The sequence below is a fragment of the Lepidochelys kempii genome, chromosome 2, assembly GCF_965140285.1.
Source record: "Lepidochelys kempii isolate rLepKem1 chromosome 2, rLepKem1.hap1, whole genome shotgun sequence".
Lineage (NCBI taxonomy): Eukaryota > Metazoa > Chordata > Testudines > Cheloniidae > Lepidochelys > Lepidochelys kempii.
The window spans coordinates 194,228,941-194,242,387 of NC_136381.1; the positions used below are offsets into that span (position 1 = coordinate 194,228,941).

At 40.0% G+C, this 13,447-nt stretch overlaps 1 protein-coding gene across 6 annotated transcripts in view; it reads right to left on the bottom strand.

Annotated features, from left to right (window-relative positions):
* ANO10 (anoctamin 10) overlaps window positions 1–13,447 on the bottom strand; it is a 257,628-nt gene that overhangs the window by 227,229 nt on the left and 16,952 nt on the right. For 5 of the 6 annotated variants that reach the window (XM_073333328.1, XM_073333325.1, XM_073333326.2 and 2 more), the window contains exons 4-6: window positions 11,538–11,672; window positions 8,124–8,243; window positions 4,992–5,561 (exon numbers count right to left, since the gene is read on the bottom strand). In XM_073333328.1, coding sequence (XP_073189429.1) covers window positions 4,992–5,561; window positions 8,124–8,243; window positions 11,538–11,672 — 825 coding nt within the window. The remainder of the gene's footprint in view (window positions 1–4,991; window positions 5,562–8,123; window positions 8,244–11,537; window positions 11,673–13,447) is intronic. The other variant, XM_073333329.1, reaches the window with a different exon arrangement.

Below are 13,447 nucleotides of genomic sequence, written 5' to 3' on the forward strand. Positions count from 1 at the left end.
GTACAGAGGCAGATGTTGCTGTGAACCTCTGAAATTAACTATAGCCCAAAGCAGCTGCCGGAGTGGGTACAAACATGCTCTGGTCCATTGAAGTGGTCGCAACCAGTGCCAATACATGCAATACCAGAGACATTCAGTGGCTGGCAGTTTTGGTACTGAACATTGAAAAGGTACCCTCAGGGGGCAGTACCATGCTCCCTAGGAGCTCCTCTGGTATCTAGCTCAGGTCGTGGAGTCTCCTTAGATCACAAGGGGCAATTTTTACCTCTGGTTTACAGAGGCATTTTGAGGAGATCTGCCTCTATTCTTAGAGGAAGAGCAATGCTCCTTTCCATCATCAGACTGAGCAGGGACAGCCCTACTAGTATCCCTAGAAGTCAAACACTTAACCAATTGAGTCCTGGAGCTAACAGATACTGAGCTGACAGGAGCACATCTCAACAACACAGGCAGCTGTCCAGGGAGATCAGAGGAACCAAGGCCTGAGGCAGACTGCATGGAATGGTGAAAAAAAAGACATTTTAAGCTTGGCTTCCCTGACTTTTTAAGTTCTTTTCTAAAAGGATTTCCACACAGTTCATTTACTGAGGATATTCCCCCAAACAAAAGAGACACTTGACCACAGGATGCTGTTCCGGGAAGAAGGACACTGAGCAGAAATGGGGTCCATCTATCGAGGAAGGGGAAGAGCATATTTGGACACAGATGGGCTAACCTAGTGAGGAGGGCTTTAAACTAGGTTAGATGAGGACAGGAGACAAAAGCCCACAGGTAAGTCAAAAACATGGAAACCTGGGAGAGGGTCAGAATCCGGGAGGAACATGAGCCATTATGAGCCATGAGCAGGGATAAGGGAGACAAGAAAGAACAGAGGGAAAATCAAATCAGTATCTTAGATTTCCATATACAAATGTGAGAAGTATGGGGAATAAGCAGGAAGAATTAGAAATACTAGTTAATAAACACAACTATGACATAGTTGACATCACAGCGACATGGTGGGATTATACATGATTGGAATATTGGTACAGAAGGATACAGCTTGCTCAGGAAGGACAAGCAGGGAAAAAAGATGTATACACTTGGACTGAAGTTGAGATGGAAATAGGAGATAGGCTTGTTGAAAGTCTCTGTGTAAGGATAAAAGGGGTAAAAAACAAGGGTGATGTCATGGTAGGGGTCTACTATAGACCGCCTAACCAGGAAGAAGAGGTGGATGAGGCTTTTTTTAAACAACGAACAAATTCATCCAAAGCACAGGACTTGGTGCTGATAGGGGACTTCAGTTACCCAGATATCAGTTGGGAAAACAACACAGCAGGGCACAGATTATCCAACAGGTTCTTGGAATGTATTGGAGACAATTTTTTTATTTCAGAAGAAGGAGAAAACTACTAGGAGAAAGGCTGTTCTAGATTTGATTTTGACAAATAGGGAGTAACTGGTTGAGAATTTGAAAGTGGAAAGCAGCTTTGGTGAAAGTGATCATGAAATGGTAGAGTTCATAATTCTAAGGAATGGTAGGAGTGAAAACAGCACAATAAAGATAATGGATTTCAAGAAGACAGACTTTAGCAAACTCAGGGAGTTGGTAGGTAAGATCCCATTGGAAGCAAGTTCAAGAGAAAAGAGGAAAGGAAAAACAATTCAAGAGAGTTGCCTGGTTTTTAAGGAGATATTATTAGGGGCACAAGAGCAAAACTATCCCACTGTGTAGGAAAGATAGGAAGTATGGCAAGAGACGACCCTAGCTTAACCAGGAGATCTTCAATTATCTGAAACTCAAAAGACTCCAGAAAAAGTGGAAAATAGGTCAAATTACAAAGGATGAATATAAACAAAAAACGTAAGCATGTAGGACTAAAATTACAAAGGCCAAGGCACAAAACAAGATTAAACTAGCTAGACACATAAAGGGTAACAAGAAAACATTCTATAACTACATTAGAAGCAAGAGGAAGACAAAGGACAGGTTAGGCCCATTACTCAAAGAGAGGGGAAAAACAATAACAGAAAATGTGAAAATGGCAGAAGTGCTAAATGACTTTCTTTTTCACTTTTCACCAAAAAGTTTAGTAGTAATTGGACGTCTAACATAAAGAACACTAGTGAAAATGAGGTCGGATCTGAGGCTAAAATAGGGACGAAACAAGTTAAAAAAATATTTAAACAACTTAGATATCTTCAAGTCGCCAGGGCCTAATGAAATACATTCTAGAATATTCAAGAAGCTGACAGAGGAGATATCTGAGCCACTGGAGATTATCTTCAAAAAGTTATGGAACATGGGAGAAATTCCAAAGGACTGAAAAAGGGCAAATATAGTGCAAATCTATAAAAAGAGGATAAGGACAACCCGAGGAATTACAGGCCAGCCAGTTTAACTTCAGTGCCTGAAAAGATAATGGAGCAAAAAAATTAAGCAATCATTTTGCGAACACCTAGAAGATCATAAGGTGATAAGTAACAGCATGGATTTGTTAAGAATAAATTATGTCAAACCTACCTACCCAATAGCTTTCTTTGACAGGATAACAAGGCTTGTGGATAGAGGGGGAAGCGGTAGATGTGGTATATCTTGACTTTAGTAAGGCTTTTGATAGTCTTGCATGACCTTCTCATAAACAAACTAGGGAAATACAACCTAGATGGAGCGACTGTAAGGTGCATAATTGGTTGGAAAACCATTCCCAGAGAGTAGTTATCAGTGGTTCACAGTCAAGATAGAAGGGTGGGGTCCCGCAGGGATTGATCTTGGGTCCAGTTCTGTTCAATATCTTCATCAATGATTTAGATAATGGCCGAGAGAGTACACTTATAAAGTCTCAGGACAATACTAAGCTGGGAGGGGTCACAAGTGCTTTGGAGGATAAGATTAAAATTCATAATGATCTAGACAGACTGTAGAAATGGTTTGGTCTGAAGAAAACAGGATGAAATTCAATAAAGACAAATGCAAAGTACTCGACTTAGGAAGGAACAATCAATTGCACAGACAGAAGATTGGAAATTACTTCCTTGGAAGGAACACTGCAGAAAGATCTGGGGGTCATAGTGGATCACAAGTTACAAATGAGACAACAGTGTAACACTGTTGCAAAAAAAGGAAACATCATTCTTGGATGTATTTCCAGCAGTGTTGTAAGCAAGACAAAACAAGCAATTCTTCCACTCTATTCTGCACTGATATGGCCTCAAGTGTCCAGTTCTGGGTGTCACATTTCAGGAAAGATGTGGACAAATGGAGAAAAGTCCAGAGGAGAACAACAAAAGGTCTAGAAAACATGACCTATGAGAGAAGACTGAAAAAATTGGCTTGTTTAGTCTGGAGAGGAGAAGACTGAGGGGGGACATGATAACAGCTTTTAAGTACATAAAAAGTTGTTACAAGGAGGAGGGAGAAAAAAAATTCTTGTTAACCTCTGAGGATAGGATAAGAATCAATGGGCTTAAATTTCAGCAAGGGAGGTTTAGGTTGAACATTAGGGAAAAATTCCTGTCAGGGTAGTTAAGTACTGGAATAAATTGCGTAGAGATTTGTGGAATCTCTTTCACTGTAGGTTTTTAAGAGCAGGTTAGACAAACACCTATTATGGATGGTCTAGATAATACTTACTCCTACCATGAGAGTAGGGGACTGGACTAGAAGATCTCTCAAAGTCCCTTCCAGTCCTATGATTCTATGACACCTCATGTGCCCATCAAGAACTGGAACTGTTGCCTCACAAGAGGGGTAGTATTTGAATCCAAGTGACTTTCGATGTGACTTCCTAAAGTACCAGAGAAAGTCTGGTGGGGAACATATACAAGGGAAGGAAGAACTAACAAGATTTCCCGAAAACTAACTATAATTTATCAAAAAATGGGGAGGTGCCAATGGTCAACTAACCAACCAAACAACAAACACTAATATATAATTGATTCCAAAAATCATTAACAAAGGGAGAGTCAGTGCAGACATTGGGAGGTCCATCTGAAGCCACACAGGTGGTGAGAAGGAACCAAGTGGCAACAGGTCCTGCACTGTCCTTTATACCATTGGTACAGGACCACAAGGGAACTCAGAGAACATGAGTGGATCCAATGGACACTTATGGCCAAAAGTCTTTAATCTCGAGTGTGTGGGGCAAATGCACGCTAAGACTGGAATGAAAATTTATATATATGATCAAGCACTCAAAGAAGAAGTCCTGATAACATATCTTTGTCATGGGGTGCAGCCCCCATCACCAGACTGGTGCCTCCTCCTGGTCATGCTGGAGATAAGCTCAAGGCCAACACCCACATCCACGGTCTGCACACCAACACTCGTTCTCTGCTCCTGCCTATGGCTCCTCTCTCAGCTCCCCAAACCGCAGCGTCTTCTTCTTGACTCAGCCCTTCGACTAGGTCATTGTCTGTGCTTCCTCTTTTCGGGGGGGAAGGTATCGCTGTCCAACAGTCCAGCCACTTCCCAGCAGCAAGTGATCCCAGCCCAGGAACCCTGTAGCTAGCAGCCCTCCTTAACATCTCACCGGTGCTGCTTCAATTCCCTGGGCCACTTTCCCACGGCCCCAGTACTTTCTTTGCCCTCTTCTCAGGGTCTCGAGCCTGCAAGTCCCAGCAGCCAGCCAGAAGCTCTCTCCCTAGCTCCCCTGGTCTCTGCTAGCAGCTACCCTGTCCAAGGTGCTAGCCCCCCTTGGGCTTCCTGCAACACCTCACCGCCTCTGGCCCTGCAGCTCTTTTTATATAGGCCTGCTGGGCCCTGATTGGCTGCTCCCTTTACAGGCTCCCTAGGCTGCTTTTAACCCCTTCTCTGCCAGTGTGGGGTGGATGCTCCTGCGCAACTAAACCATGGATTTGTCCAGACAGTTTTCTTTATGTACACAGCAGTAAGTTTAGGAAATGCCTTCCTCGCTCGGAAATGTGTTTATATACATTTATTTTAATTATTTGGGCTTCTTACTTTCTCACATAAAAGAAAAGTAGAAAGAAAAAAAACCAAGTCTTACCCCATGATGTTAGGAATTCTGCAGCATATCGGTAGACGCGGTTCATCATTTCAATCACAATAGCATAAATGATGCTGGGCACAAATAGCATTAAGTTGCTATAAGACGACTCATTCTCCTCATGAAAATTCAGAGCCCAAGTCTCCAACTCAAAGTAAATCATCATGACATACAGTGAAAAATAGAGGCAAAGGCACACAAATGGCAAAGACACCAGATAAATTCGTATCTGTCTTTTAATACTTGAGTATACCGGCTCCTCCTTGCCAGTGACAGCATTGATTCCCAAAACCCCATGAAATCCTGGCCTCGGTTCCTCAAACTGCCGCTTCATCAACAGTGTCCCCCATCTGTAAGTCATAATAGCACAGCAGCGCTTCCAAACTTCAAGGATCACGGTAGACCAAAGCAGATTGAATGAGGCAAACATCACATACTTGTCATAGTCTTCCCATGCAAACACATAGTAAGGAATCCCAATGAGAGCCATAGGAACCAAAGCAAATGTGAAGTATTCCAAGAAGCCAAAATACAGAGCAATCGTTTCACCAAAATAGCAACGGATTTCATCTGTGGAGAGAGAAAAAAAAACTAAGCCAAGGCAAGGGGGAAAACACCAAAAGAACGTATTTTTCAAAGCACACAAAGCTTTTAAAATATTCTGCGACAGAAGTACTAAAATCTTCAATAGGAACTGTACTATCTTCTAAAGACACAAAAGAGTTACCTGACTGGCACACTAAAAGAAGGAGTGAACATTAGGTTCCTATGTCATACTGGTTGCATTGAAGACAAGATTTCCTTTCAGATATTACCACTAAGTAAACAACTTATCCATTTCACCAAACCATCAGAGGCCTTGTTTACACTACCCGCCTGATAAGTGGGCAGAGATCGATCCATTGGGGGTCGATTTATTGCATCTAGTATAGACGTGATAAATCAACCGCTGAGTGCTCTCCCGTTGACTCCAGTACTCCACCAAAATGGGAAGCGCAAGCAGAATCAACAGGAGAGCGTCAGCTGTCGACTTACCACAGTGAAGACACCGCAGTAAGTATGTCCACTTCAGCTATGCAACTCATGTAGCTGAAGTTGCGTATTTTATATCGACCCCACGCGGTAGTGTAGATAATGACTATGTTAAATAATTCCCAACATAGTTCTCAGTGTAATATGAAATTAAGTTTCAGATTAAGACAATGGCCCAAATTTCAGTTTCCTAAACAGAGAAAACAAGTATCATTACTTCTCTGTAATTCTTACCACACCTCCAAAACTACCAGAAGGTATATTTGAAAAAAAAAAAAACACATTAGTAGGAAAGCTGTAACTACAGCTTATTTTAGCAGCTACAACTATAGCATTAAATATCTAGTAGAAACAAAATGCTAACATCAATTAAAGAATTACTGATTGCAAAACACTGTGTTATTGCAAAGTTAAGATTGCAGAGTTAGGCATTCAAAAGTAAAGAAATGCCAAAATTAAGGCTAACACAGAATTTTTGCAGAGCCTCTGCTTACATGTATTAAAATATTGTCTTTATGAAATGGCATTGTGACAGAGTGGTCTGTCACAGAGTGACTGCTGATCAGAGTCTAATACGACGGGGGTGGGGGGGAGGAGAGTTTGCTGGAGTTTAGTGAGGAGCAAGACTTGGAATCTACAAAGCTTGCCTCAGCTTTGAAAGAGCCTGTTAGCCTTGGACTGAGGTTACCCTAGAAGCCTGCCCAGCTGGAAAGATTTGCTCCAGCCCTGCAAAAGACTGGAAAAAGCTTAGCCTAAGCAGAGGCCTGCTGCAGCTATGAAGGACTGAGCTTAATGTGGAAAGATCATGGAGAACCACCCAGCCCAAAAGATGTTCTTTAGCCTGGGCAAAGACTTGTTCTAACTATGTGGATTTTTTTTACTTCAGCTGAGAGATTAAATGTTCTGAAGCAATCATGAGAATTTCTATCATTTAAGTTTCTTCAGTTACTGAAAGATCTTAAACGTTAAGCTTACACACAGTTAACTACTCAAAGATACAATAAAAATGCTGAATTTAAGAATGGATATCCGATCTTCCATGACCCCATGCATTTGCATGTATACATTACAATAGCATATAATTTATTACAATAGGATGTAATTTCTCAAATATCAAACATTTTTTCTACAATCTTATATCAAAGTGTAGCATCTTCTATTTTGTACTATTCTGCGTGTGCCAGAAAAACAAAGTCCATGACAAAGCTTTGCCTCATACAAGTCACACTTTATAACTATAGTATCCAACTGAAAGAGCATTCTTCTCCTTCTCAGTACAATACATAGTTACATTTCCATGTATGTATAAATAGTATTATGCATCCATCACTTAAAAGATTGGTAAGAAATGCTAAAAAAAAAAAATGTATTGAAAGTACTATGTATGCCTGAAGTACAATTTTCAAACCCTCATAACTCTGCTAATTCATAACTGGGTGCTCATATACCATTGTGATGGGTATGATTTAAAAATCAGAACAGAACAGCAATCAAAAACAGATTTTAACTTTCTCTCCTCAGCTACATTGGCACTAGAGCTGTTAAAAATACACTTGTAAGAATTCCTTTTTACGATGAGGAAAATGTTTTTCCCCCAACATTCTCCTCATATTCAAAGATGGTTGAACTGTTATTGCTCAAACTGAACTATAATTAACTATGGCATTTCCTTACTTTTGAGTGTTTAACTGTGAAACTTTAACACTGCATTAAATGTATTCTTTCCTACATTTAATTTTCCAGGTTTTTTTTGTTGTTGTTGTTGTTGGGTTGTTGTTAAAGAGGGATACAAACCAGAAGACCTTCTATCGCAGGGTTCAATCTCCAAAGCATTGGCAAATGGACTTTGGAAGTTCATTAACCCAAAACAAATCAGACTTTTATAACTTCTCTAAACCTGCTACCAGGCAACTGCCAATCATCCAAAAGTTTCAGGGAGATAGTTTAGATAAAATGAGACAGCAGGATCGGAAGTCTGTACTCAGAGACAGCTCTCTTGATTAAAAAAGGGCAGCTAGCTTCTCAAAAGCTCACCACCACTGGAGCCACTTCTGGTTTCAAGACATTTTATTTTTTTCAGTGAAATAAGTGCTAACATACCTAAAGGTTGATAACTAATTTTGACCTGGCCATACCAGGTGTACCGGAGTTTCTTCAATTCTTCTGTATCATGAAGTGGGAAAATCTGAAGTAGGATACCACTGGTCAACAATCTTCTCACTGAAAGAAAATGGGGAAAGCTATGCTTACATTGCTCCTGTAAAGTCTTAGTACAGATAGCATGCTTGCACTGGGTTACATTATAACTAGCAAGCCTAAAAAATGTTTGAAAAAAACAACTAACTTGATATTTAAATCCTTATAATACACATAATATGTGCATTTAAAAATTCTTATATATTAATATAACATTATAGAATATAGGAGGTGGCTAATTGGTTAACGCCCCAACAAAGACCTGGGCTTAAATGTTATCTCCAAGAGAAACTTGATATCCATCTCATCATACAAACTACTCCACAGGCTGGTAGTTTCTGTGTCTTGAACAGCAGGTGGTGTAGCAGGTCAGAACTGAAATGCAGTCATATACCCAGGTGGGGAAGCTTTAACAGCACCTGCCACTGTGCCTGGCTCTAGCTGATGAACCTATTGTTATTTTCATGAGCACCAAAAATTATTAATATTTTTTAAAAAATTAAGCCTATAAAACCAAACTAAAGAAATAGCTGTTGCTTTTTTAATATTATTCCATTTCTTGTGGGAAATTTCTTCTTAAATTGCAAAGTAGCCAAATCCGAATGCTCTCTTCATTATAGAAAAAAATCCTATATTATGATATCATAAATTTGTATTGAATTTTTATTATAGAAAGCAAGTACTATTTATGTTATGTGCACATCAATATAAGGTACTCAGGGGGTTGGAATTTGAGAATGAGCCTGGAAAAATGGATTAAAAGGCAAATAATTCTTCCATCGACCTAGCTACTGCCTCTCTGAGAGGTAGATTACCTACACTGATGGAAAAACTCATTCTGTCAATGGAGGAAGTGTCTAAACTATAGCACTATAGCATCACAGCTGAAACATCACAGCTGTGCCGCTGTGGTATAAACATACCCTCAATCTCACCTCTGACATTTACAACTAATCTTCTATACACATTTGTTGAGCTATTAGAAGACACAAATCTTTCTATTCTGTAGACATTAACATTGAAATATAAAAACAAACTCTAATGATCCACAGATATTAAAGATATGGTACATTTCTTTAGAAAACAACTTATGTGCCAATGGTCTAGTTCCAGCTTTCCTAAAAATAGTACTCTCTTATTGCTCCCTTCCCCCATGAAATAGAAGAGCTCTCGAGTCAGAGGAAAAATGATCTACCAAGGATGATTTAAAGAGTTGCAAATGAAACCAAACTTCCTTTCTCAGTAATGTAATACTAGTGGCTCTGTAAAAACTATTACTTTTTCTGATACTTTCATAAGGAGACAATCCAAACACATCATTATCTAAAGTGAACCACATCAAATAAGATACTTTATCACACAATCCTTCCAAAGCAACAACATGTAACATCTATTCCTTGGAAAATTAATATAGTTCACATTGTCTGCAATTTGCTAACAGAAACAGAAAATTACAGGTTGTCATTTTCTACCCACAGAGCATGAGTATTTTTTCATAAATGGTGAGTAAATTAATGAATGTAAATAGATGCTCTGCACCTATTTCAATCTGCACCTGCTGTCTTTCCCACTAGTGTGCTTTGTGATGGTTCTTGTGGCACCCAAGACCAAAACATGCCGTAGTGGCTGGGTGTTAGCTCCCTGATACTAGCAGCCTTTCAGCCACGCAAGAATTCTCCTTTGGGCTATGGCAGCCCTATCTTTGCCTTGCAGGTTAACAATACGTGCACCCCCCATCCCTGAATCTCTTTGAATTGCTCCTCTGTGATATCCTACCCCTGACACTGGTACTCAGAGAAATCCCTGATCCTCTGCCCCCAAAGGACCAGTGTACCCCAATAAGCAGTTTTACCTTAAATCACTGCTCCTGTAAAATCACACAGCACTTGTGAGCACTTATAATAAAACAAACATAGCTCTCCATTCTTTCTTGAATAAACCTAACTAGAAAGTGTGGTGGAAACAAATGGTTATAATACAAAACCAAAACATAAAACTTGAACATGGGTCTACACTTATTACTAGTTGCATTTCTACTTAATAAAGTAGGTTTCCCCCCAGAGTTCAGTATGTGGCAGAGCTGGCTGGCTTCATAAGAACCAGGATCCAATTTTTTCTGAGAACATCCCTGCTACCCTAGACATCTCCTCAGTGAAAGGATACAGAGTGCCTTTTCTGACTCTCTGTTATATGAAACAATATTTTGTCTTTACTCATAGGCAGGGTGAGTCTCTGTTGTAATGAGAATTCTCTGTTGTAATGAGAAGTCCTCCAAGTGGCCTAGACTGGTTGCAGAGAAGCAGCCAATGAGAGAGGCTGCAGAGAGCAGCCAACCAGGGCCCAGCAGGGCCATATAAAAGGAGGTGCAGAACAGAGCAGTAGTCAGTTGCTGCCTGGAGCTGGAGGAGATAAGCCTGAGTTCCTGGTTGTCTGAAAGAGCAGCAGGACCATGGACACCTCAGTGTGATTGGGAACCAGAGAAGGAAAGGAGCTCCTGGCTGGCTGCTGGGACTAAGTAAGGACCAGGCTGAGGGAGGACCACAAGAAGACAGTGTTTCTAGGGAGGATGCCATGGGGGTCTGGCCCCATACTAGAGCCAGGATAAGTTAAAGACTGTACATCTCAGAGGGGGGTGGTTCTGTTTCACACACAATGTGTGTGACTCAGCCAAAAGCCACCTGAGAAATCACTGACGGGGTCACCATAAACTGAAGAGACTGCAGACACACCCGACCAGAAGGGGGCGCTTGCAAGAGGTTACAAATCCATTATGCTTTGCAGACATTTGTGAAAATCTAACATTTCTGCATGCAGATCCTCAAAAGGCAAGAATTTGTCTCACTACATATAGATCTTCAACATGCTTTTAAAGTCTATTTATTGTAACACTCAAATTTTTCATGGTAATAAGAAGGTTTGCACATTAAACTAAAAAGATTGAAGAATCTAATCACTAAGTTGATTAGAAATGTGAATAATTAAAAATTTGCTTCCCAACTATCATACAGCATTTATTCATCCATTTATTTATACATTTATACATCCATTTATCTTTTCAGAAGACCACTAGTTGAAGTTTATAAAAAAAAAAAAAAACACACAAAACCCTTCGTTTCTTTACACTACTCCAGTTCTTAAAGATGAAGAAAAATAAAAAGATACAGTGGAGTAGTTCTGGAGTCCTTTTAACTTTTGAGGGATTACTCATGGCTACAGGAAGTTGTGAACATCCCCGTTACCTTACATATTCACGATGAGCAATATGTTTCAAATATTATTCAGAGCAATCAATTAAGAATATCAAACTAAATCACTTACAAATTGATTTTCCTGGATACAGCTTTGCCTGAGGGTACCCAGGAATCATTCTTTCATCTTTGGCTCTCAAATTTTCAAGTTCGTGCTTGATGATGTACTGACACTCTGCCATTGTAAGGAAATCGTGATTGTCCTCTAAATCAGAAAGAAAATGATTCATAATGCCCTTTCCTTAGCATACCAAAAAAATCTAATGGAGATAATTGCTTAAGACGCTGGGGACAAAAATAGGTACTAAAGACCAACAAGTTCAGAAAAGAAATACTGTACACCAATATTATTCGATCACACATTTTTGAGAGAAAACTCCTGCCTCCTAAAAGCCTTCAATGATAAGCACATTTCAGCTACTTTATATTTAGTCTACCTATATGACTTGAGAACATCAAAAGGAAGAATAATACCCACTTGCAATTATGTTTCTCTGAAGATATAATTCTGACAATGTCTCACTCCCAGGTTTTAGCACCATAATGAAAGACAGGCAGGACGTCTCAGCTCTTACAGAATTGTGACCTCTGAGGGCAGCAGTAGTATGTCAGTGCACAAAAAAGGCCCCCTAGCAACTATTTCACACCAACCCTGCTGGATATATATACTATCTTCTGTTGCACAGCAGGTGAATGTAACAGAATGGTGAACCAATTCAAAATAATTAATCATGATCTAAGTAAGGAGATACCTTAAAAAAAAAAATCCCAAACTCTAAGGGGGTTTAGTGGGAATCCTGTTGCTACTATATCTTCAGATAAGCAGAACTACAAATAACTTTCCCTTCTCTGAAGATACCATCCAACTGCATTTTTAATTTATGTTAATGCAAAGTAGGTACCTTTTAATTCATGCTACACCGGGCAACTGAAGCACAGCACTTTAAAGTGCTCTACAATTCACAGCTCCATAGTCCAGACTATGTAGACAAGCCCTAAAAACCTAGAAGGATGTCCTAACAGAATACTAAGTAAAGTTGCAATGAGACAACTTAACAAGACTAATGCCAGAAGTGAGAACAGGACTTTATAAATAGAAGGCTTAGTAAGAACATATGAGCCATAAATTTCTATATACTGATGACACACGGCTTTATGTTTTCATTTGATGTGATCCAACCAAAACAGTCAATGATCTTACTCCATATCTTGGTGAGACTGGGGCATGAATAATTGGTTGAGGCTTAATCCAGACAAGACTGAGGTGATATTTGAGGGAAGCAACTGGAGGATATGGTGAAAGAGGTCTACCTTTTTGATTGAGGGTTTGCATCCACCATTTGTTGGTCAGGGTTGCAATCTAGAGGTCTAGTTGGACTCCCAGCTGCTACTAGAAGATTAAATAGCAACAACAACCAGCTCAGTTTCTTATTAACCTCCTGGCTGTAAATAAATTATATCATTCCTTTTGGATAAGGATCTCACGACTGTTGCCCATCCTTTTGTCACCTCAAGATTAGACTACTGCAATGAACTCTATGTGGGGCTACTCCTTAAACCCATCCAGATACTGCAGCTTTGGCAGGCAACAGCAGCCTAACTAATAAATGCAGCATCTTGCCACAAGCACATGAAATCTATGTTTCACAATCTGTGCTGGCTGGCCGTGAATTTCCATCCGAAATTAAAGGTGCATTTTTTATTTTAAAGTTCCAAATTATGCTCTCCCTCAGGTAGGTAGGTCCTTTCTCCCCATTCCATACACCACAGTTGAGATCAGCAAAAGTACTTAAGCTACAGCCCTGATAGTATAAATGAAAGCACACTGCTGGCAGAGCACTCCTTGTGAAAGCCCAGCAGCTCTGAAATGCACTCCCTGCCTTGGTATGTAATTACTTAAATTGGATGATCTTCAGGGCATGTCACAATGATCATCTTTTTCAGAGGCATTTGAAAATAAGGGGTGGGGAGAACTGCAAG